Source organism: Bufo gargarizans, chromosome 4 (genome assembly GCF_014858855.1).
Source record: "Bufo gargarizans isolate SCDJY-AF-19 chromosome 4, ASM1485885v1, whole genome shotgun sequence".
Lineage (NCBI taxonomy): Eukaryota > Metazoa > Chordata > Amphibia > Anura > Bufonidae > Bufo > Bufo gargarizans.
In genome coordinates this window covers 498,265,684-498,291,786 of record NC_058083.1, presented here as the reverse complement: position 1 = coordinate 498,291,786, position 26,103 = coordinate 498,265,684, and the positions used below count along the sequence as shown (strand labels likewise).

Here is a 26,103-nt window from a genome sequence, read left to right as displayed (position 1 = left end):
TCAGAAGACAAGAAATACATTTTTCCTCTGCTTTAAATAACTGGAAGAGACGCCACAATGAATGCAGAATAAAGAGGCAATAACTGAAGAGGACAAGACGACAAAAAAAAAAATCTGCAATCCTGCGCAAAAACAAATGATGGGATTCAGTTCTCTTGCATCAAAGTCCATACAGTAAATGGTAAAATCATATTGTAGTAAATACTGAATGTTACCCTATACACCAAGCAAACAAGGACTACAAGTAGCAGCCAACTGCCATGTGTAAAGACGCATGCAAACACTAGAAATACGAATAAATATGGGCAACACGGTGGCTCAGTGGTTAGCATGATGTTTGTATGTTCTCCCCGTGTTTGTGTGGGTTTCCTCCGGGTACTCCGGCTTCCTCCCACACTTCAAAGACATACTGATGGGGAACGTTGTGAGCACCATTGGGGAAAGCTTGATGCTAATGTCTGTACAGCGCTGCAGAATATAGCAGCGCCATATAAGTGCATAAAATAAACAAACATACTGTAAATTGCATCACTGCTACAATTATATATGGAAATTAGAAGCTTGGAGCAAATTTTTGTGTCAGGCCTGTCTACCAGCGACAAGGTGGCTTCCAACAGAAGGGAGTTGGGACCCACACTATCAGACTTGCCTCACCTGGGTTTTTGGCCTACAAAATTCAGGGCAATACTGTAGGTCCCATCTGTTCGAAGCCACCTTGTCGCTGGAAGATTACATGCATGTGTCTCAACAGAATCTGTGGTCAGATTACAGACTGAGTCTTGCCACAAGGGGGCATAAAATTGCATTACCCACAGCCCTATAAAAAAGCTCTCAGATGCTACTGTTGGGTAGGGTACCTCACAGTGAGAGATCATTGACTGCTAGACATGCTTCTACAACACACTGAAAGACATTTTGTCTTTAAATTGAGAGAAGCAGGATGGCAGTTTCAACAAATTTCCAGCCATCTAGGTCATTCTGACCTCGCTGTTTGGAGATGTTGGAAGCAGTGGCATGCACACACAGTGAACAGGGTCCGGATGGCCCAGACAGGCCGGCAGTAGAGAGGAAGTAAGAGCAGCTCCTAGAATCTCATTGTCCACCACCCAGACACAGGTGGCACCTTCATTACACACCCCTGTCTATGCCCAGACCATTTTCAGACGATTCAGTGAAGAATATTTGGTGTGATGGCTCCCATTACATGTCATGCCATTGACAGCCAGTCACTGTCACCTTTGTTTGCATTGGTGTCGCAAACGAGAAACCTTGACTGCTCTGGACTGGAACCGTATTGTCTGTAAGTTCTGTTTGGGATCCAAGAATGGTCAGCTTTGAGTATGGAGGCCTGGTGGGGAGAATTCCAATCCTGCCTTAGCTGTGGTGTGACACATTGGCTCAACTGCTGGTGTCATTATTTACATACAGTATGACCATCGGTCACTCCTAGCAGTGACATGAGGGACACTAGCTCATTGATATGTGCAGGACATCCTGTGGCAAAATGTGTTCCTCTCATGGCAAGGCTTTCAACCGGCATGGTAAATGCTCGCTCACACATAGCAAGGGTTTCCCAGGAATGTCTCCACCAGATTACAACACTTCCATGGCTGCTCAGTCACTCATCACATTGAGCACTTATTGGACCAGCTGGGACACCAGCTTCAGCAACCTATGAATGTGCAGGATCTACAGGACCAGCTGTAACATCTGTGGGCAAATGTCCTACAGGACACCATAAAGAACCTGAATGCTAGAGGTCGTATCTCATCTTGTATCCAGGTTAAAGGCCGTATCTCATCTTGTATCCATGTAGGAGGTCATATCTCACCTTGTATCCAGGCTAAAGGCCATATCTCATCTTGTATCCATGTAGGAGGTCATATCTCACCTTGCATCCAGGCTAAAGGCCGTATCTCATCTTGTATCCATGTAGGAGGTCATATCTCACCTTGAATCCAGGCTAAAGGCCGTATCTCATCTTGTATCCATGTAGGAGGTCATATCTCACCTTGTATCCAGGCTAAAGGCTGTATATCATCTTGTATCCAGGCCAGAGGCGACCAACAAGGTCCTAGAGGCTCCTTTCAATTGTACCATTTCCACCAATAACCTTATTCCTTTGCTTTAATATCGTAATCTTCCATATATCATTACCTTCACACATAAAAAGTTTCATTCCAACAACTCCTTCTTGGTGTAGTATTTTTTTTTTTTTGTCAATGATGAAGGGAAAATAATCAAGTGTGAATCTGGCCTTACATCAGCATCCAAGCAAAAACTTCACCTGCTAATTAGAATGTAATATACGGCAAGTACTCCGACACCCTGCAGCAGACTATGTGACTCTGTTGTCAGATCATGGATCAATTCTGCTTCAGAGAAAATCTCCATTAACATAATATTTAGACTAAGACGCCAAAATGAGATCACAGACTGCGGACTGACATAATGGTGAGACGTGCGCTCTGACACAATCCACTCGCATGACTGCACCCCCTCATCATCCACAGAGCGATGTACGACAAATGGATGTAGAGTGCTCACCCTATGAAATCACTAAAAAGCAGCAGGTCCACCATGCTCCATGTGTAAAATCAACAATATATTACGAAACAGCAACGCTGACTGTATAAATGAACTCCACTTACCCTGTGTATACAGTGTCTGCATGGTACAATGCATATTATGGGGGGGGGGAGGCAATCACTCAGAAGGGATTCTTGCAACTGGGATGGAAATCAATGATTGCCAAACAATGGTCGAGAATCGCCTAATGGTCGATAAGGACTATTTCACACCACAGTGTTTTTTGTTTCATGGATTAAATACGAGAGCTGATGGGAAAACAGGTCTGTTCCAGATTGAAGAAAACAAAATAATGTAGTTTCGGGCAACTTATTTTCTGGGAGAACAAGAGAATTGGGCCCAATGATTTTCTCCCCAACATTATCAGATGAGAGAGTAGGGAGGCCCACCCTCATACACATTGGACTGTCAACTGCCAACTGTCGGGTTCAGCCATCAATAACGAGTCTAATGTGTATGGGGGCCTCAAAAAGATCATCCGAGAGAACCAGACTCACGCTTGCGCTGCAGTTTGTAATCCTGGGATCACAACACGAGATCAGGACGCATCTCGGATAAACCCTCTTAGAGGGTCATCGATTACCCGTAAAACTCAGTTTTCCTTTTATTGATCCAAGGCTCTGTTCCAGAGTTAGATACTTTTTATTAATATATAAATTAGGACTTTGATGCAATGAGGGTGTCACCGTTGCTCTTGTTGCACCCAAGCTCCACTCCTTGCTGTCTCCAGCTCCTCCCTCGCTGCTTTCCCACTGCCTGACTCTGGCAATCAAATCAGCAAGGGAGGGGCTGGTCCCAGAAATAATCAGAGTTTTGGGGCAACGAGAGCCATGCCGATTCCATCATTGCACCAAAGGTCTAATTTGCATTTTAAGAAAAATGTATCATGACTTGAAAACGGAGCCTCCGATCAACAACAGAAAAACAGAGTTTTGATCAGGCGAACCAGGGCTATGGTTGGAAAGGGAGGTCGCTGGTGACAGGTTCCCTTTAAAGGGGTGTTCTATGCAGACAATTAAAAAACAGAGAGAGGTAGAGAGCAAAATGAACTGTTCGGAGGAGGGTAAAGCATCTTTGACATTTTTAAACCTTTGTGACCCGTTTTTGGCAACAAAATCTACCTGGAACCACCTTCTTGAGCATCAATCATTTTATTCCGGTGATCTACAATGGACTTGGGAAGTCTTGAGATCTGATCATTTTACTACAGCTTCTGCATTATACAGACCGCAGCCTGGTCAGCTATAACAAGCCTGGCTCTCCACACTGGATGTCCTGGCGTCTACAATCTACGAGGTAATTGCTCCTTTATACTTCAGGAAGCCGGGCAAACATATTAAGTAGTAAAGTGGTTCAGTAAATTGTTCAAATGGTTCACTAGTAATAGAGCCGAGATCTGTCATTCATTATTAATTATGAGAAGATTATCTTCTTAGAGACTTCCCTTCTGCTGGAGAAAAGGAGGCCTCACAGAACATTCAGGAGGTAAAACAGAAGACTTTCTAAACCAAAGGCTCAAATTTTAAAGGGTTGTTTCAGAGTTATATTTATATCCACAAAGGCGAATATTAAAATCTTATCAAGAAAATATTTTTATATTATAGCTGGCTGTAACAAGTTTAGTTTCCGAAACTCTGAGCCATAAACGGTCGGCAGCTGCACGTTTCTCCTACAGCGGCCACTACAGGAGAAAAGTAGCATAACAAGCTGGACATTCAAGGGAATGTCCGACCAAGAAACATAAGGACGGGTCGGGTGAACCAGAGTGAGAACCGCTCTTTGTTAACGGCTCTCTATTAAGGCAAGAGAAGGGGCATCCCAAACGGTTAAATGTCCTAACGTGCCCTATCAAAGTGGTTTATTTTCAGGAAAGAGCCTATTTAACCAAAATGGCGATCACTATAGCTTAATCAGGGCTGGTGATCCTGTGGCTCCGTCCTTCTGAGGCTCTGGGGAGAACATACAGCGTATGCGCTGGAAGAAACTGGAAGCAAATACAACAGATGTGCCTAGAGCCCCGTGAAAAGGGTCTGTGTAAAGTATATGCTACTGTATAGGATAGCCATACATAAAAGAGACTTCCCTGGCATATATGTAGAGCGTAGCAGTGTAAACTGGGCCCCAATTTAAAATCTGTCACGTGTTATGTGCAATGTTCATAGGTGGTAAAAGAGCCATATCAGGGACCAGATGCAACCGCAGACCTTGGTCCCTTGGCATTGGTACCACATATCAGGCATGCAGCACATCAGGATGAACAGAACTACAGGCCCTGACCAGAGAGAAAAGTGTTGATCCAAAATTTCACTGTGAAAGGACGGTTTAAAAAGGCGAATAATTATATTATTTTTTTTATCCCCACAAAAATATAAAGCTGCATTTGTGTCTCAGAAACTCCACTATCAAGAGTCTAATATCAAACTTATAATGGGCCAAACTACTAAAGCTGAAGAATAGATAAAAAAAATAAAATAAAAAAAAAACACTTAAAAATAGTAATTACTTCAAAGTACAGCACATCTGTAATGTCAGCGCAGAGCGGCCGATCCATGCTCCTCCACCCACCAATTCCCTTAACAACCGTACTAACCCCCTTTTGCAGGGATATTATCCAAGGCAGAGCACTTTGAGGAATGGATTTAGCAGATGTCATTTTTTTAATAAAACCTTCTATGGTCATACAATAAAAGAAATATATGCAAAGCAATTTCTTCCAAAGTGCTGCTTGTGCGTCACATAAAAAGAAGCGCAGCAGCTGGTCACATAGTAGGGCCTCAGACACGACCGTATGTATTTTCCAGTCCGCAAAATACGGATGTGGTCCGTGTTGCATCTGTTTTTTTTGCGAATCCATCGATTTCAATGGGCACATGCTTTATCCTTTTGGACATACCGATGCGGAAAGAACAGGGATGATCTGTGTGCTTTCCGCATGCGTATGTCCGTTCTGTAAAAGACAGAACATATTTTAGGCCGCAAAATACAGACCACGGACTTAATGAAGTGAATGGCTCCGCAAATGAAAAAACGGATGCAACTCAGACGTCATCCATATTTTGCAGATCTGCGTTTCGAAAAAATACATACGGTCATGTGCATGAGGCCTAATAGCGCATGTGTGTATTATGCATTTGTGTGTGTTACAACAGTGGTTTTTTAAAAAAGTTTATTTTTTTTTAACACATTTTCCACGTGAAAATTGACAGGTAAAAAAACCCCAAAAAATTCCACTTTATTCCACGGATTTTAATGGTAATATGGCAAGGAATTAAATAATTTATTATACAAAGATGACTGCTTACCCCCAATCTACAAGAGGATAAGAATCACAACGGATTGGTGCACTAAAAAATCCACTCTGCATTCCCATTAAAGGGGTGGGCAAAAAGTACCTATATAGTGGGGGTCTGACCACTGGGATCCCGACTGATCTCGAGATTTGGGCACCGACTCAGGGGATCAAATTAATGGAGCAGCGGTCAAGTATGTGTGCTGCCGCTCCATTCATACTCTACGGAGCTGAAAAAGACAGCGAAGAGCTATACTTGTCTTTTTTACAGCAGTCGATAGAGAATTAATGGAGTGGTGATGCAAATCCTCAACTGCCACCCAATTTATTTGAGGGGAACCATGACCCCCGTTCTCAGGATTGGTAGGGGTCCCTGCGGTCAAACCCCACACTGATCAAATACTCATCCCCTATCCTGTAGGAAAGGGAATATATTTTCGTCTTGGTATAAACCCTTTAAAGGGGTTTCCAGGGAGGAAAATATTGGTGATCTATCCTCAGGAGAGCACAACTAGGCCAGTTTCCTTTACACCACTTTTGGGTGCATTAGACACCCTGATCCCTCCCGGCAATCGTCACATAGCTAGCGGAGGACACAGCTGCTACTACAAGCCCCCATGCAGGGCAGTGGTGTGCTGGCGGCAGATCGCGATTACACAGCGAGATCTGCCACCAGCACCATTGTGATTTTTAAGCATGCAGAAAAATCACAATTGCCTGATGAACAATCGTTTGCTCGTTCATCGGGCATTTGGAGGCAGTATTAGACTGATCGCCAACGAATTTTCATAGGAACGCTCATCTGCCAGTAAATCTGTCCCATGGAGCGAAAGACACACATGCACACTTCAGCTCCATTCAACTACATGGGAATGGCAGAGATAGGCGAGTACAAGTGCTCCATTGACACAGGGGAACATGGGTCCCCATCCTAGTGATTAGAGGGGGCCCCAGCGGTCGAACAGTTATACCCTAGCCCTGTGATGGCTAATTTCCGGCACTCCAGCTGTGGTAAAACTACAACGCCCAAGATGTACACTTGCTTGGCTGTTCTCAGAACTCCTTAGAAATGAATGGAGCATGCTGGGAGTTGTAGTTTTACCAGAGCTGGAGTGCCGGAGGTTAGCCATCACTGGCTTAGCCAATAAGGGAACAAACCCTTTAACAGGCCCATGGAAATTACCTCATGTTCACTGCTGATGAACAGCAAAGGTGAAGCCATCTATGAACGAGGTACTACATGTTACTACAGCACAACTGGAGGACTTCGAGTCACTTTGTGATGTGTAACATATTTGTATTCATGAGAGAGATTTCTGTTCCTGCCATCATTCACATTAAGACATAACCGGTATCTGGGGGGGAAAAGTGCTTAATGTTTCCACCAGAACGGCTCGTATCGTGGGAGCAGCAGGGAGTAGGCTTCTCGCTTCTGCAGAGATTTCGGCTCATTCATTTAGAGTCGTTTGTCAGTGCCTCTCCCTGGCACTTGGAAGAAGGGAAGAGGTTTGGAGGGTACCATGGCACCAGGTCTAATCTGTCCAAAGACGTGACAGTGGAAAAAGCAATAACTCACGGCTTAAGGTCTTGGGAGTATGAAGATTTTATGCACAACAGATGTTCTCAGTGTATGAAGGTGAGTATAGCTTCTCATCAAACATGCGCCGCTCCCCGTACACTCCCTGAGAAGATTACTTGCTGAACTATGGTGCATGACAACGAGAAAACCAGGCTGAGATTTAACTATAGGAAGGCCAAGACTTCTGCTGCACTACAGTAAACCCGTACAATGGTACAGGGTGGCAGGTTTTCAATCTTTGCAATCCTTCGGCACCATTCACACGTTCTTGTCCAGGATGACCTGTGTGTCAAGATGGTCAGTGGTTCATCCATGAAGGATCCGTATGTCCGTTTTTTGCCCTCCATCTGTAATTCCACGCACACTGCTCAGCTGAAAAGTAATTTCCAGAGCATTTCCTACCAACGGTCCATGTAAACCACTGTGAAAACGCAATTTCACGGATCTATAGCCTATAATGTGCATGAGGCATCCGTTATTACGAATAAAATTAGGGTATGCTTCCCCGTGAGGTCACCACAGTCCATGGATAAGCACTGATCGTGAACGCACGCGTTGAAGTCAATGGATACCTGAGCGGTCCGTGGAGACCACTCTCGGGAGACCCAGGTGCTTGACTTTCACATGGAACGAGCTGCTGCCCACCCACAGAAAGTGAAGAGACCAGAGCCGCAGAGATGTGAGCATACGTGATTTACTAACATGTGAAAGAGGCCTTCGGGTGAAATCTGCCGTAAAGTCTATGGCAACTCTGCATGCATCCACGTGGACATATATTCAGTGTACCCCATTAAGGTCAGAAGCAACTTGCATTATAGAGGCAAACAAGATTTCAATGGAAGGAACAAAAGTGCAAAAAGTACAACACACACACAAAAAAGCTGACTGTATGAAAGGGACCGCGTGACTACTCGCTCTGTTATCAACACATCCCTATTCATGGTAAGGGGGGGGTCCCAAATTCTGCTGTAATTGATGTCTTCATTTATCGTTCTAGCGGTCAGAGCTTTGTTTTGCTGTTGCAGAACCCCAAGTCCCCTGCACAGATTTAAAAGGTTTGTCCAGTGTCAAGAGGAAACTGGAAAACTGATCCCTGCACCCATGTTCTCGTTCGCCCGGCCGGGCTCTGTTTTCCTGGCTGCAAAGTTGACATCACATCGGCAATCCCTGGCCTCAGCGGTGGACTGAAGAGGCGGGTGATTGGCTGCAGCGGCTACGCGCTGCCGACATGATGTCACCATTGCAGCTGGGAAAACAGACCCTGGCCGAGAGAACTGGAGCGAAGGTGCAGGATCTGTTGGGAAGGTAATCATCTATTTTTTTTTTTTCCTTGTCGATCCCCCGAGTTGTCTGGTTTCCTCTTGAAACTGGAAACCCCCATTAGCCCTCATTCACGCGAGCGTAATGGATTACCGGATGTGTTCAGGGTGCGTTCAGTGAAACTCGCACTATTTTGCAAGCAAGTTCAGGCAGTTTTGTCTGCGATTGCGTTCAGTTGTTCAGTTTTTTCCACGCGGGTGCAATGCGTTTTTCACGCGCGTGATAAAAAAAACTGAAAGTTTACAAATAACATCTCTTAGGGCTCTTTCACACTTGCGTTCTTTTCTTCCGGCATAGAGTTCCGTCGTCGGGGCTCTATGCCGGAAGAATCCTGATCAGTTTTATCCTAATGCATTCTGAATGGAGTGAAATCCGTTCAGGATGCATCAGGATGTCTTCAGTTCCGGAACGGAACGTTTTTTGGCCGGAGAAAATACCGCAGCATGCTGTGCTTTTTGCTCCGGCCAAAAATCCTGAAGACTTGCCGCAAGGCCGGATCCGGAATGAATGCCCATTGAAAGGCATTGATCCGGATCCGGCCTTAAGCTAAACGTAGTTTCGGCGCATTGCCGGATCCGACGTTTAGCTTTTTCTGAATGGTTACCATGGCTGCTGGGACGCTAAAGTCCCGGCAGCCATGGTAAAGTGTAGTGGGGAGCGGGGGAGCAGCATACTTACCGCCCGTGCGGCACCCGGGGCGCTCCAGAGTAACGTCAGGGCGCCCCACGCACATGGATGACGTAATCGCATGGCACGTCATCAATGCGCATGGGGCGCTCTGACGTCACTCTGGAGCGCCCCGGGAGCCGCACAGACTGTAAGTATACCGCTCCCCGCTCCTACTATGGCAACCAGGACTTTGATAGCGTCCTGGCTGCCATAGTAACACTGAACGCATTTTGAAGACGGATCCGTCTTCAAATGCTTTCAGTACACTTGCGTTTTTCCGGATCCGGCGTGTAATTCCGGCAAGTGGAGTACACGCCGGATCCGGACAATGCAAGTGTGAAAGAGGCCTTAGCAACCATCAGTGAAAAACGCTTCGCATCTGCACTTGCTTCTGGATGCGATACGTTTTTCACTGAAGCCCCATTTACTTATATGAGGCCAGGGCTGTGTGAAAAACGCAGAATATAGAACATGCTGCATTTTTCACGCAACAAAGAACTGATGCGTGAAAAAAAAATTGAAATGAATGGGTCAGGATTCAGTGCAGGCGCTCTGCATTCACTTCACGGATCGCACCCGCACGGGAAACTCGCTCATGTGAAAGGGGCCTTAAAGCGGTTGAGCAACCAAAAATCCCCCGAGTGCCCCTACTGTAAGTGTGATTCATTTTAACTGTATTTGTATTACTATGCAATGAACAGAGCATTTCAAATGAAGCATTATTACAATATAGACACAAAAATATATATATATTTTTTCTTTGTGTAGGTAACATTTTACTTTCTGGTAGCGCCCCCTGCTGTTTATCCTTTTGGTCCGCCTTCTCCTGTATTCAGAGGTGGACTAACATTCTCCATGGCTTCCCTGCTCCCTCCCTTCTCTCAGTGCTTGCATAGTCATGTTATAGAGAAGTCCTCCCTACTTTGAAATTCATAGAAACATATAGCTGTATGTCTCTCTAGACCAGGCATCCTCAAACTGCGGCCCTCCAGCTGTTGCAAAACTACAACTCCCACCATGCCCTGCTGTAGGCTGATACCGGTAGGCTGTTAGGGCATGCTGGGAGTTGTAGTTTTGCAACAGCTGGAGGGCCGCAGTTTGAGGATGCCTGCTCTAGACAGTGGAGAAGGAAATTGGGGGGTATTACATATCATAGTGCTTTTATTGGTGGAATCGCTGGGACTGTGCGCCAACGACCATCTTTTATAGTCAACAAGAGTGGACTATAATGCACTCTCGGGAGACCCAGGTGCTTGACTTTCACATGGAACGAGCTGCTGCCCACCCACAGAAAGTGAAGAGACCAGAGCCACAGAGATGTGAGTAAAAAGAAAAGGGTGAAAATTACACCAGAGAGCAGCATTTTTATTTATTCATAGTTTTTACATTTTTTATTTTACAGAGTTTACTGCTCTTGGCCAATCTGTTAAAAAACTGCGACATACAAATGACAGTTGATGTCTTTGGACTTACACAAAATAAATTAAACAGAATGAAGACTTACAGCCCAGACAGGAGAAGTAAATCCAAGAATGGCGGCTTGGGTTCCCTCTCCTACATAAGGAATGACATTTTCACCAAGACGCGTGTCCCGGAAAACTGCTCGCAAAATGTTTAAAGCGTGAACCTACGAGAGAAAGAGACAAAACAGCACTGAGTTGAATGTTGCAGCAGAGCTGAGTGTTTGTTACAATGTCTCCAGTATATGCAATGCTCTGTGAGCTAAAACCCAAATCTCTCTCCTGCCCCCAAGGTTTGGTACAACGTATAAGCGCAGGCAGGACCTTCAGTCAACTCAGAGTACTCGCTGTTTGGCGGGATGTATCGTAGCAGGCCATCATCTGTGTGTGAACTAGTCCTTACATACCTAATATTCTGAGTTTTTTTGGGCTTTCTTCCTCAAAATCAGTTCCAAAGACGCCTCAAAACAGCCTCCCATTAATTTCAATGGCAAGCAGCACTTGTTTTGTTTAGTTTTTTTACACGTGGAAAACATAGGACCAAAAAAGTCCATACTTTTTTTTGTCATTCTGCAAGCTTTTTTGGTGCAGATCGGCTTCAAAAACATCAAGCAAAAATTTAGCTTTGTAATAAAGTGAACACCCATTGGTTAAAAGAGACGCGTAAAAACCAAAAAAAAAAGGATCAAAAATTGCACCCAAAAAGCCCATGTGAACTGGTCCTAAGGGTTTTCTGCCCATGGCATTAAAGAGGTTGTCCCACAAAAATATTCAAAATTTTTCAGTACAGCACCTGGATCTGAACAGTTTTGTAACTGCATGTAATGAAACATCTACTATAGCTATTACAGTTATTCAATTAAATCGATCCATATAGCGCCACCTGCTGTTTGATTTTTTATTTTTTCTAATTTCTCTGTCCACCTCAGTGAGGTGGACTCGCATGCTCCGTTCCATCCTTCGACTGCCACCATCTTTAGCAAAAAGCGCAATAAGCTTCCAGCTTGAAAACAAATCTTACAGAGGAATTGGAGGAATGAATGGGGAGATCTCTGGATCCATGGGAGGTACAGGGCTGGTGCTAGCTTTGTTAATAAAGTGACTGTCATATGTATGAGGTCTTTTTCACTTTTTACATTAATCATGGGACAACCCCTCTATACAAGGGCTCATTCAGAAGGCCGTATGCTGTCTGCAAAAATGCGGATCCGTTTTTTGTTTTTTTTGGGGGCGGATTAGATGCAGACCCATTCACTTCTATGGGGCCCTTTTCTTCTGTTCTACAGCTCCGCAAAACAAACAAAACATGTCCTAGACTTGGCAGTGAAAATCAGGATGTGGCCCCATTGAAGTCGAAAGGTCCGCAGCATACGGCCATCTGAATGAGCCCCTAAGGCTGATTTAATTAACAGCAAGCGGAGATCTTCAAAATAATAAGGTTATAAAGTACAAAGCATATCAAAAACTTATCATACAGAAATTTTATGGAGAATGTGATCCGCTTCCTTACAGATAGCTATGTTTTACTCAGAAGCAATGTGTCATTTCAGGAAAAAAACACAAATGGGTTCAATTACAATCCCTACCCTGGAATAGCAACTTTTTAAACACCATTTGAGCAAAAAGTTTTGGGAAGATGGCCTTTTCACGCTGCCACTGCCCAAAAATGGAGAGTGGTGAGAATGTGGCATGGATGGGGCCATCGGCCTTGGCAAATGTCGTTTCTGCCGACTTTTCTTTGTAGAAATGGTGACCGAGATCTATGCCAGATACGATTTGATTCTAGGTACATGGATGCACTTTCGTTATGATGAGGTGTGTGCCTTGTCCGGTGCTGCTGGGGGACAACAAGACCACTGATAAATGACCCACTAAATGCGCATGAGGGGGCAAGGTGAGCTGGAGGGCTCCTCCGCCTAGCTTAGCTTCAATGACCATATAAGCTGGCAGGTAGAGAGACCTATTAGTCAATTCAAGCTAGGCATTAAGAAGCCAGAGGAGGGCCTCTCTACTCGCGCCTTTCTAGCTTCAAAAACTATGGCTACTTTCACATTGGGGCAGCAGGGTCCGGCAGGCTGTTCCCGGATTTGTGCAAACGCTAGCCCACCGTGCCGCCGGCAGTCCGCTCCGGCCTCATTCACTTCCGGCTGCAGCACAGCAAACAAGCATGCTGTAGTTTTTGCCCAGCCGAAACTTGGCATGTTTGCCATGCTGCGGCCGGACCTCCGGACCACCCCTATTATAGTAAATGGGGCCCGAGCAGACTTCCGGTGGCACGGACCCTGCTGCCGCACGTGGGAAAGTAGCCTATGTTTGCTCTGAAATGCTTTTATTTTAATTTACTCGTTAAATTTTTTATAAATCTATTTTATTTTATTTAATTCTATATATTTTATAATATTTATTTATTTTATATAATATAATCCACTGCAGCTTTCAGAATAAAACACAGCAGTCTGTCACGAGGGAGCATTTCAACAGCATGAGGCCTCATGCACACGGCCATTGTTTTGGTCCGCATCCGAGCCACAGTTTTTGCGGCTCGGGTGCGGACCCATTCACTTCATTGGAGCCGCAAAAGATGCGGACAGCACTCCGTGCTCCGTTCCGTGGTCCGCAAAAAAAATATAACCTGTGCTATTCTTGTCCGCTTTTGCGGACAAGAAAAGACAGTTATATTGATGGCTGTCCGTGCCGTTCCGCAAATTGCGGAAACGCACACGGACGCCATGCGTGTTTGGCGGATGCACAATTTGCGGACCGCAAAACACACAACGGTCGTGTGCATGAGGATTGACACTGATGATAGGTTCCCTTTAAAAGATAAGTTATACTTTTGCGACCAAAGTGTTTTATAACGTTCCAAGGCATCTGAAAGAAATAATGAAGAAACGCTTTTTATGAAAATTGGCAACGTTTTGGGTCTACAACGTTTTGCGATTTTCACGCACGGTTGCTAGGAGACTATCGGGATGGAGACATGGTTATAAGGAAAAATAATAGCATTCTTAATACAGAATGCTTAGTACAATAGGGCTGGAGGGGTTAAAAAAAATAATAATTTAACTCCCCTTAATCCACTTGTTCGCACAGCCCGGCTTCTCTTCTGTCTTCTTCTTTGAGGAATAGGACCTTTGATGACGTCATTGCGCTCATCACATGATCTATTACCATGGTGATGGATCATGTGACGGACCATGTGATGAGCGTAGTGACGTCACCACAGGTCCTTTTCCTGTGCACAGCAAAGATGAAGACAGAAGAGAAGGTGGGCTGCACGAACAAGTGGATTAAGGCGAGTTAAATTATTATTATTTTTTTAACCCCTCCAGCCCCATTGTACTATGCATTCTGTATTAAGAATGCTATTATTTACCCTTATAACCATGTTATAAGGAAAAATAATAATGATCGGGTCTCCATCCCGATAGTCTCCTAGCAACCGTGTGTGAAAATCGCACCGCATCCGCACTTGCTTGCGGATGCTTGCGATTTTCACGCAACCCCATTCATTTCTATGGGGCCTGCGTTACGTGAAAAATGCAGAATATAGAGCATGCAGCGATTTTCACGCAACGCACAAGTGATGCGTGAAAATCACCGCTCATCTGCACAGCCCCATAGGATAGAATGGGTCCAGATTCAGTGCGGGTGCAATGCGTTCACGTCACGCATTGCACCCACGTGGAAATCTCACCCGTGTGAAAGGGGCCTAAGAGTACATTCAGATGGATGTTAAAAACAGCAAAATGATAACCTCATTAGCAGCTGTCTCAGATATCATTGATCAGTTTAGTCGGGTGAGCTACTATAAAATTAATTCTCATAAATCGCTTATACTAGGAATGTGGCTCTCGCTAGATACCAAAAGGGCCATCTCAGCTAAATTCCCCTTCAAATGGGCCGAAGGAAGTATTCCTTACTTAGGTATAACCCTCACATTCCCCCTAAGTAACCTCCAGTCTGTTAATTACAACGCTATCACTGCACAAATTAAAAATGACATAGTGACCTATTCGCATTACCCTCTTTCCTGGATGGGCCGAGTTGCTGCGTCCAAAATGTTTCTTTTGCCAAAGATCTTGTACTTATTTCGGAACTTGCCTGTTATTGTGCCCCGCAGATATATTGCCTCACTCCAAACCCTTATATTACAATTCATATGGAAAAAGCAAAGGGTGAGAGTAGCGGCCGATATCCTATACAAGCCTGTTAAACTGGGGGGACTGGGATGTCCATGCCTTCTTACATATTACCAAGCTACTGTGCTCGACCAGCTCAAAAGCTGGTGGATTAATGACACAGCGAAGAAATGGGTACAAATGGAAACTAGCTTAACTCACTGCAGCACTTACTTTGGCAAGGATTACTCTCCAAAACGCCCCCTCGATCTACATCTATCACTAGTCAAGCTGGAATGTCACTATGGACCAAGAGTCCACTTATCCCAAAAATCCTTCCACTCAGGATTACGGATGCTCCGTTGTCAGCTTTCAGTGCCTGCTTGCCGGATACTGATTTCTCACAATGGGAATCTAAGGGAATCCTTTCAGTGTCCCGAATTTTAACTAATGGGGCCCTTATATCATTCACAGAATTAAGAGAGCGGTATCAAATCCAGTGGTCTGATTTTTACAAGTACCTCCAACTACGCCATCTCCTAGCATCCAAGAACATTGCACACACTACTCATTCTTCTATGTATACTGCATATTTCCAGAACCCCAGAATACGGAAGGGAGGTATTTCTGAGGCCTATAGGGGGTTGCAGCTCTCAGTTACTATATCAAAATTCCCGTTCCAGACTAAATGGGAGAAAGACTTAAATAAAATTTTGCACCAGCACATTGGGCCTTTGCTTTCTCCCTGAGCTCTAAAACCTCAAAATGTGTCGACCACCTAGAGGCCTCAAGGAAACTCCTTTATAGGTGGCATTATACTCCTTATCGCCTATCCATCATATACCCAACCACCTCAAACGTTTGCTGGAGATGTCTATCAGCAGTTGGCAATTTACTGCACATCTGGTGGACCTGCCCTGCTGTCAACCGTTTCTGGTCCAACATATTGTCACTTATAGGTGCTGTAATAGGGAAGACACTTCCCGCATCCCCGGAAATAGCATTGCTCTCCTTGGGGCTGGAATGTTTAGATTTGAAGGACCTCACTATTGCTTTTCATATACTAACAGTAACAAGAGTGGCGATAGCCAAACGGTGGAAGAGTAGGGATATCCCAACCATGCCAGAAATCATTGCTAAAGTTCACTATAATTACGGCATGGAACTACTAATTGCAAAACAACTTTGCCGGTTATCAAGTGTCAGTGTCAGGTGGCGTGACTGGGCGTCTTATATATCTAAACATTACCCATCTTTGCCAAATCTACCAGTATAAAAAATGTATACCTCAATTCTATTGCTTGATTTTAACTGTGGTGCAGTGTTTATTATTGTTTGTTGGTCGTCCTTCACGGCCTTGTTTCCTTTTTTAATGTAAATGAAAGCTTTTCATATGATATCTTCTATCCTGAATACTTGTAATAGCTGTTGAGCAAATAATACTGTAATTTACGGTAATGTAACACTATGGAAGATGTTGTATGCTCTAATTTTCAAATAAAAAATTTGTGAAATAAAAACAGCAAAATGGTCCATTTTTAACAGCCATTTTTTCCACAAATCCCTTTCTTTAAAAAATGGGTCTTTTGAATTGTATGGACAGATTTTTGACAGCTGTAACTCTCGGCCCGTTTAAAAATAAATTTAAAAAAGTGTATAAATAGAACCTCAGACTGCAATTGTTCTGATGGCATGAAAGACATTAAATCTGTCAGCAGTTTTGTACCTATGACAGTGGCTGACCTGGTACGTGTGCGCTTGGCAGCTAAAGGCATCTGTGTTGGTCCCATGTTCATATGTGTCCGGATTGCTTGGAAATATGATGTTTTAATATATGCAAATGAACCTCTAGGAGCAACGGGGGCGTTGCCATTACTCCTAGAGGCTCTGCTCTCTCTGTAACGGCTGCACAAACTGAACAGATGCCATTATAATCAAACCTTTATGTTTGTGTCAGTTATGTGACATCAGACACCGTTATTTTTGCTCTTATAACAGAGCAGAAAAAAGGAAACTCATAGGACACATATGAACTTTTTACTGTGGTCTAAACGTGATCATGGCTCGCTGGCATTTCTCTTCTGCACAGCGAGCCACTTTCCTACTGAAGCACACGGCGCAGGAGGAGTCAGGGTCAGAGTGCAGAGGGCGTGGCTGTTGCAGAGAGTGCAGAGCCTCTGGGTGTAACGACAACGCCCCTGTTGCTCCTAGAGGCCGATTTGCCTACATTAAAACATCATTTTTCTCACCAATGCGGGCACATATCAACATGGGACCAACACAGATGTCTTCAGCTGCCAAGCGCACATGTAACAGGTCAGCCAGTGTCATAGGTACAAATCTGCTGACAGATGCCCTTTAAAGTAATTCGTAAAGTAGCTACATTTTTTATCACAGATACCTGTGAACAATTAAAATATAGCTGCAGACATCAGTCCAGAGAAACTAAATTTGTATCTACAGTTCTGCAGCGACCATGGCAAAACCAGGAATATATCTGACTGGTGCTATAGACCTGAGCTCGAAAATGCTCAAAATGCACATAAACCTAAACTACACAGTAATATAAAAATCACATAACGTATAACAGCTATCTGAAATGATGTAGAGGTGAACTTTTTTTTTTCTTTTTTTTTTTTTGCACTACCCTTTAAGAGCTTTTGCTCGGCCTAGTGTCGGAACGCGGCGATCAGGAATCACTTGTATGAGGAATTTTTCATATAAAGTTAATACATAAGGCAGCTCTTGCACAAGGCAGCTTTTTTTTTTCTTAGCAAAATAACTTCATGTCTAGACAACCAATGAAACACGTGCATTTTATTGATGCAAATAGGCGCAAAAAAAAAAAAGTAACGCGATTGTGCAAGGTTTTCTAATTGATTAACAACTGTTTTTGGTTAAAGCACCATCTGCACATCCCGTCCCGCTTTACTCACGGCTTGGATCCGGGCCACATATCTTGTTAATAAATAATTGCTGGCTTCAAAGTTATAATTTATGATTACCTTATTACAGGGCCCTCATCATCATTACCTAATGCTCTGCCTCACCTGCGAGCGTAAAATATACATGTTAATTAGCATAAATCAATCCTACATCTCGGATGGGCTATCAGTCCGTTTGAAATGCAAACTAAAATGCCTCGGGTGGTTCTGGGAAATATCCAAGACTTTCGTGTAAGGGAAGGGGGGAAAAAAATAAATGAAACATGTGACTGGGATATTCATCTGACTTGAAACAAGTCTCAATGGGGAATTGTACCGTTTCAAAAAATATATATATATATTATATATATGAAAGGGCTGAAACTGTAACAGATGTAGACGTAACCGATCAAACATGCTTAAAGCATTAATATGCACGGGTAAACACATCAGAAGTAAGCAGCGTCTCGCCGATAAAACTCAAAAATATGTTTTAGATTTCGCTGCGGTTTTCAGAAAGTGAGATCTTGCTTCAAGATGGTCATATAGATTAACATGCTAATGACAATATGTCTTCCACTCAGCACGCTAACCCGCTAGAGTAGTGGCCGGGAGGAGCTTTATGTCTCACAAGTATTAAAGGGATTGTGCAGGGGTTTTAATATCGATAACCTATCCTCACGTTAGGTCATCAATATGAAATCGGTGGAGGTCCGACACCCAACCCCCCCTCCACCCGCCGATCAGCTGTTTGAAGACAAGGCAGTGTACTATGTGAGAGCCGCTTCCTGTTCATTACACTACGAGTCGTCTCCTGTGGAGCGGTGGCGCAGTGTAATTAGCAGTGCAAGTACTTGTCATTACACTGCACCACCGAGAATTCCGAGATGACGTGAAGTGTAAAGAACAGGAAGCCGCCCTCACATGGAGCCCCGTCTCGTCTTCATAAAGCTGATCGGGAGGGGGATTCCGGGTGTCAGACCCCCCACCGATCAGATATTGATATATATAGCAGAACAACCCCTTTAAGGGTCCATTCACACGTCCGTTGTTTCTTTCCTGATATGTTCCGTTTTTTTCGGAACAGATCTGGACCAGTTCTGTACCCATTCATTTTCAATGGGTCCTAAAAAAAGTCGGACAGCACAATGTCTGATATTTTTTTCAGGACCCATTGAAAATGAATGGGTCCAGATCTGGTCCAGATCTGTTCCGCAAAAAACGGAACAGATCAGGAAAGAAACAACGGACGTGTGAATGGACCCTAAGAATGAGAAAAGTTTATGAACTAGGCTACATCCAGGCCATCTCGACAGTAAAAAGTTTCCCTAAGTATGGTAGGCTCAATATCCATAGTGCTAAATAATGTCCTGCCTTTAAAGGGCATCTGTCAGCAGTTTTGTACCTATGACACTGGCCGACCTGTTACATGTCCCCTCGGCAGCTAAAGGCAACTGTGTTGGTTCACATGTGCTCTCTCTGCAACTGCTGCGCCCTCAGTACCTCCATTGACAGGCCAGGAGTGATGATATTTGCACTGCCTGTTCTTGTCAAAGTGCAGAGGATGCATCACACTTGGCCCTGTCAATGAAAGTACTGAGGGTGTGGCAGTTGCAGAGAGAGCAGAGCATCTAGGTGTAACGACAACGCCCCCGTTGCTCCTAGAGGCTAATTTGCATATATTAAAACCTCATTTTTCTCAGCAATGCGGGCACATGTGAAGATGGGACCAACACAGATGCCTTCACCTGCCAAGCGCACATGTAACAGGTCAGCCAGTGTCATAGGTACAAATCTGTTGGCAGATGCCTTTTAAAAAGGAGCTGTCCGCTCCCCTGACATGACTGTTTTAGTAACTACTTGCCTTCCCCATGTAATAACAATTCCAGAACAACTATTCTTATTACTCTATGATGTGCTATTCCTTTAGTTTTTCTATTAGAAGCCATAAATGAATTAATAGCAGTGTGCAATAAAGGTCCAGCTGGGGGGGATTGTCCCTGCACAGTCCGGCGCTATCCAATCAGTGCTGCTGGGGTTAGACTGTGCAGGGACACACCCCCAACTGGTAAAACCCAGCTGAACCTTCACTGCAATCTGCTAGTAATTCATTCATGTATTCTAGTAGGAATAATAAAGGAATGCCACATCTTAGAGTCATATGAATAGATGCATCAAAACAGTTATTAGATGGAGGATGAAAATAATTACTAAAACAGACATGTCAGTAGAGGTAACCTCTAAGTTCATATGGCGAGCATCATTAAAAGGAAATAACCACAAGTCAGGAGGAAAGCCAACAGAAAGGACAATACAAGAATACAACAGCGGAAATCATGTCCTTATCTGTCCCTATAGATCGTCTAAGGGCCAAGGCCGTGTGGGTCATTTCCAAGCAGCTGCACTTCAATATATACCAGTCTGTTAGGCCAAAGTAATAAAAAATAAATAAAAAAAAAACATTCACATCTAAACAACAGCTGCTGCTGCTGACGTGCGTCATAGTGGGGAAAAACACAATAGTAATGGTATAGGTAATGTACAGAATGTTCTCACAAGGTCCTGGGAAGAGTATTCACATCCCAGCTCTTAAAGGGGTTTTCCAGGAATAAAAAAAAAATACAATTACTGAAAATAATTAAATATTACTTTATAATAAATATATTCCCAAATAACTTTTTTTTAGATATAATGGCTCGTTTGGCTGGGGAGCCATCATTAGGAGAAATACTTAATGTCTCTTCATGAACTTCATGAATCTCTGTAGGAATAGAGTTCATAAGGAGACATGAAGTACAGAGAAGAGGATGGGGTAATGAGCAGCAGCAATTGTACGCAATCTCCATTAGCACAGTCTGTCCTGTCCGTCCTCTCTGTACTTTAATCATGAACTCCATTCCTACAGAGATTCGGCTGAAGATCATATTAAACAGTATTCAGGATCATAATCCCTGACAAGCAGAGCTCTTTAGCTCAGTGTTGTGAAGTATCTTGTCCTCCTGTGTGATTAGGACATGTTTTGTGTGTACTAATAGGGCGGTGGCCATTTTATTTCTCCTAATGATTGTGTCCTAGACAAAACAAGCCATTATATCTAATGAAAGGTATTTGGGAATATATTTAGAATAAAGTAATATTTAAGTATTTTCATTTTCTCAATTTCCGGAGAACCCCTTTTAAGTCTAGAATGATGGCAAATGAAGTAAGACAAAAGCAGATAAAAAAATAAAAAAAAAATCATAAAACTCTCACTGCTAAATTACCTGGCAGTTCTATTGGAACTTCCCCACACTCCCCTGACATCAGATTTTGTGAAAAAGAATCACGCATGTTTTATTTCTACATGCCTGATCTTTGATTCTCAAGGAGATAAACTGCTGTGTATAGCAGTGACTTACTCACCTCCCCCAACTCAGAACATATAAATGCTCGGCCAAGCAAATTGTGCATTGAGAATAAGGGAAGGGATGTTGCAGGCGACAGCTATCTAAAATGAATGGTCAGCTTAAAGGGGTATCCGGAGAGCGGTACTCTGCTATCTCCAGCGCTCCCATAGAAATACATGGAACGGCGGTGTGATTTTCAGACCAGTTTCTATGTCCATTTCAGGAGAGCTCCACATGGTAAGGGGCCCCAGTTCATGCAATTGGTGGAAGTCTCAGCAGTAGGAGTCCCACCAATCTGATAGTAATCCTCTACCCTGTGGATAGGGGATAACTTGTTATAACTGGAATATCACTTTAATTTTAAGACTAGAACGGGGTCCAGTAATTCCATTTGAATAGGGCAGCAAGCACACATATGAGCTGCCACTCCATTCAACTCTGTGGGACTGACGAGATAGCACAGTGAAAGTGCTCATATATATTAGGCTGTCCCATGGAAATGATGAAATGACACATGGAATTGATGGGGTGACAGACCGCATGCATGACTACCACTTCATTCAAAGGGGGAACACAGGGCTCCCATTCTTGTGATTGCAGCAGTCAGACCTCTGCTGATCACACTTATCTCATATTCTTTGGATAGGGAATAAGCGTTTGTAATGGGACACTCCTTTAAATAAGATTTTGGGTTTGTTTGTGTGTTATGTTCTAAACAATGCGGTATATATGTAGAGCTTGCAGTGTGCTTTTCAACTTCCCTTTGTATTCATATTAGGGAGAATATGTCAGCAGTTTTGACCATGCTAAACTGCTGACAGAACTAGGTAGAGAGCAGAACAAACATACCTTTTGTGTAGCTTTTAGTATGAGGAGTAGCGTGAATGTCAAGTTTTATTCTGCAAAATTCTTCCTCTGCAAGTGCCCAGGAAGCGGAGCTTCAATGCGAAGTGATATCTGCATTGAAGCTGCATCACAGTCCATCCTTCTCTCTGCTCTAAGCGACAGCTGGAGTGGTCTCCTGGTTGGATGCTATAGCTGTCAATTACAGCAGAGGGGAGGATGGGCTGTGAGGCAGCTTAATGCAAAGGGCATTTGCAGGAGCAGAACTTGGCTGAATAAAAGCGAATATTCACGCTACTCCTGATTAAAAAAAATCTCTGCGAACGGTACATTTGTTTTGCTGTCCCCGACCCATACCTAGCATTGTAAGATGTTTTGCATGGTCAAAACTGCTGGCAGACTCCCTTTAAACACTCATTCGGCATATAAGAGGTTGCAATGTATCATAGTTTGATTACTGTTGGATACAGAAGAGTTAAAAAAATGCTTCTGAGTATCTACGATGCACTATATCAGGAGAGTAAAACAGCTTTAGGTAGATCAAAAGGACATTTCCCCCACTTCAAAGAAATGCCAGGCATATCTCTATATTAAAGAATCCATATTGTCTTATCACAATATAGGGGTAGACTAGATCCTACAAGAAAAATAAAAAAAATACATAATTTTGTAAGCTCGTGCAGCTTGGCCAGAAATTACAATAAAAAAAAGCCTCTGCAAGCTGAATCCAGAAACAGGACTGCCAGTTGGATGGTGTGGGTGTAAAAATGAATTGTTCAGTCATTCTTGGACCTGATACATTGACTTCTGAGATCAAACTTTTCATCTGCTCTGTGATTTTGCAATGGACTGTCAGTAACCACAGTAACAGCTGTAAAGTTATATATCATGCCCTCTGTTGAAAGTGGCCTGCTGTGACTCCCGAGCCTGTATAATATCACCATCACCTGTGGGATTGTGCCGTTATTTCCACTCAAGTCACTGGAAGGCATGGCCAAGCTTATTAATTCCTTCATCGTCATCTTCAAGAGGCCTGCCTTGCTGTTCTTGGGTTCAGATGCCAGCAGGGCCTGTTAGGAGAAAGAAAAGAATGTGTTACCTGCATGGCTCAGTGGGCACAATTTCACTTTACCGCCACACACTCAAAGCGATGGTCTCACTAGATAACTACAAGAAGAAAGACTCTGGGAACATCTTTGCCAGAAGACCAGCAGATACGTTTCATCAATTGTTCGCCAATGGTCTGAGTACTTCCTTATGCAATTTTAAAGGGTTGCCTGGTTTAGAAGAAAAAAAACATTTTCAAACACCTATTGAGGAACTATGAATTTATAGAGGGGAGCCCACCCATTCACAAACTATATTAGTCAGATATGAAAGAAGCTACAAACAGTGTCTCTCTGGAGGACCCAGCCCGTCCATGCCTTTCACCGATTTCATTGAGCAGGGTGTAATACTAAATTTCTCCAGTGGTGGCACTGCAGAGAAAGTGAACATTTACTGCCAGTACCTGTAGATTACAGAACACTGAAGGTCCCAGGAACAGAACACTATGTAATAATTCAGGGTTTTTTCTGTTCTTTTAGATTATTATTTTTAACAGGGGCTGGCCCAAGTGGACAATTCCTTTACACCTTCCAAAATGATGTCTACCTCAAGAGAAATGCAGAAATATTAGATGTTCTTCTGACCCTCTTCCTCCTGATCATACCTGCATGTATGGTGTTCTTTTACCATCTACCAGTGGCGTAACTACCGGGGAAGCAGGGGAAGCAGCTGCTTCGGGGCCCGGGCTGCCAAGGGGGCCCGGCGCCCCAAGCAGCGTGTGTGACAGTTTATTTTCAAGTTAGATAAATATCGTGTTCAGGGCCCCTTCACAGCCGCTAGAGTGATCTAATTTTACTGTCTGCTAAAAGTCTCCTGGTCTGGGATTCGAACCCACAACCTCCAATCTATAAGTGAATCAGTGGCAAAGCATTTACCCTCACAGCCATAAAGACTGCATTACAACTGACTGTAAAAAAAAAAAAAAAATACATCTATACACATGACAGCTGCCCAAACACACCTAGCACTGCTATATCTGTATATGACAGCTGTCCCTGCACATTCAGCTCTGCTACATCTCTATATATGAACAGCTGCCATGTGTATAGATGTACACTTAGCCAGCTATAACAGTAGAAGTCTCATATTTTTTCACTCAGCCTCAAGGCAGCTCTTATGGTCTAGTGGATAGCTGCTCTGCCTCTGAAGCAGAAGGTCCTGGGTTCGAATCCCAGCAGACTCTTTTCTGAAATACAAGCACTGACTCCATATAAGGGCATACAGGGCGGGACAGAATACAAGGCGGGACACAGGAAGAGGCTGCATCGCATCGCTGACATGGAGGTAAGTAGAAGTGTTTATTTTTTATTTTTTTAATACCCGACTGTTACTGCCATGGGGGAGCGGAAGGCACCTGATACTGGCACATGGGGGGAGGGGGGTTGGCACCTGATACTGGCACATGGGAGTGGGGTTGGCACCTGATACTGGCATGGGGGGGAGGGAGAGAGGCACCTGATACTGGCATTGGGGGGGGGGGGGGAGGGAGAGAGGCACTTGATACTGGCACTTTTTTTGTGGTGGTGGTGGGGGGGGGGGGGGAGATGGCACTATGATACTGGGACATAGGGGGGGGGGGGGGAGGCACCTGATACTGGCACCTGGAGGGGAGAGGGGGGGTTGGCACTTGATACTGGCACATGGGGGGGGGGCACCTGATACTGGCACATAGGGAGGGGGGAGGGAGAGAGGCACTTGATATTGGCACTTTTTAGTGGGGGGGGGGGGAGATGGCACTATGATACTGGGACATGGGGAGGAGAGAGGCACTTGATACTGGCACATGGGGGGTGGGAAGGAGAGAGGCACTTGATACTGGCACATGGGGGGAGATGGCACTATGATACTGGGACATGTGGGGGGGGAGAGGCACTTGATACTGGCACATGATAGGGGCACTTACTGGCACATTATTGGGGGGCATTATGGGGGACACTAGGCCGGCAGCCTATCAGAGGCCGGACACTGAGCGGCATCTACTGGGGCACTATATATGGGGCATTTTATACTGGTACATTTTGGGGGGGCACTAGCAGGAAGGGGGGAGAGGAGCACTATGGGGGAAGTTACTGGGGGCACTATATAGGGGTATTTTATACTGGCACATTTTTTGGGGCACTATGGGGACATTAGCTCAACTGGGGGCATTACAAGGGGGTATTTTTTGCACTGTCACATTATAAGGAGAATTATTACTACTGGGGGGGGGGGGGGCATTATGGTGGGTTTTATTACTGCCCCATGGTATGACCCCCTAGTAGCGGCACCAGCCTCTCCCTGCTCTGCTATCCCTCTGCCCCTTCTCCAAATCCTTATTATAAAATCTTTCTCATTAGGATAAAACACAACATCAGCTCCGCCGAGCCCCCGGCCAAAGTGTGGAAGTGGTGTCCGAGATCCCCAAGGACCAAGCCATGTAACTGTAAGTGTTCATGTGGAGTATGTTTATGTTATACACATATAGCCTACACTGTGCCACACAATATACAGTATACCGCTACACTGTGCCACACAATATACAGTATACCTCTATACTGTGCCTCACAATGTACAGTATACCGCTACACTGTGCCCCACAATATACAGTATACCGCTACACTGTGCCACACAATATACAGTATACCTCTACACTGTGCCTCACAATATACCGCTACACTGTGCCACACAATATACAGTATACCGCTACACTGTGCCTCACAATATACCTCAACACTGTGCCACACAATATACAGTATACCGCTACACTGTGCCTCACAATATACAGTATACCTCTATACTGTGCCACACAATATACAGTATACCGCTACACTGTGCCA

The 26,103-nt window shown here is 44.2% G+C and overlaps 1 protein-coding gene across 1 annotated transcript in view; it reads right to left on the bottom strand.

Annotated features, from left to right (window-relative positions):
* The window catches only part of THADA (THADA armadillo repeat containing), a 579,731-nt gene that overhangs the window by 354,400 nt on the left and 199,228 nt on the right, over positions 1-26,103 (bottom strand). The window contains exons 24-25 of the mRNA XM_044289288.1: positions 23,128-23,250; positions 10,951-11,073 (exon numbers count right to left, since the gene is read on the bottom strand). Coding sequence (XP_044145223.1) covers positions 10,951-11,073; positions 23,128-23,250 — 246 coding nt within the window. The remainder of the gene's footprint in view (positions 1-10,950; positions 11,074-23,127; positions 23,251-26,103) is intronic.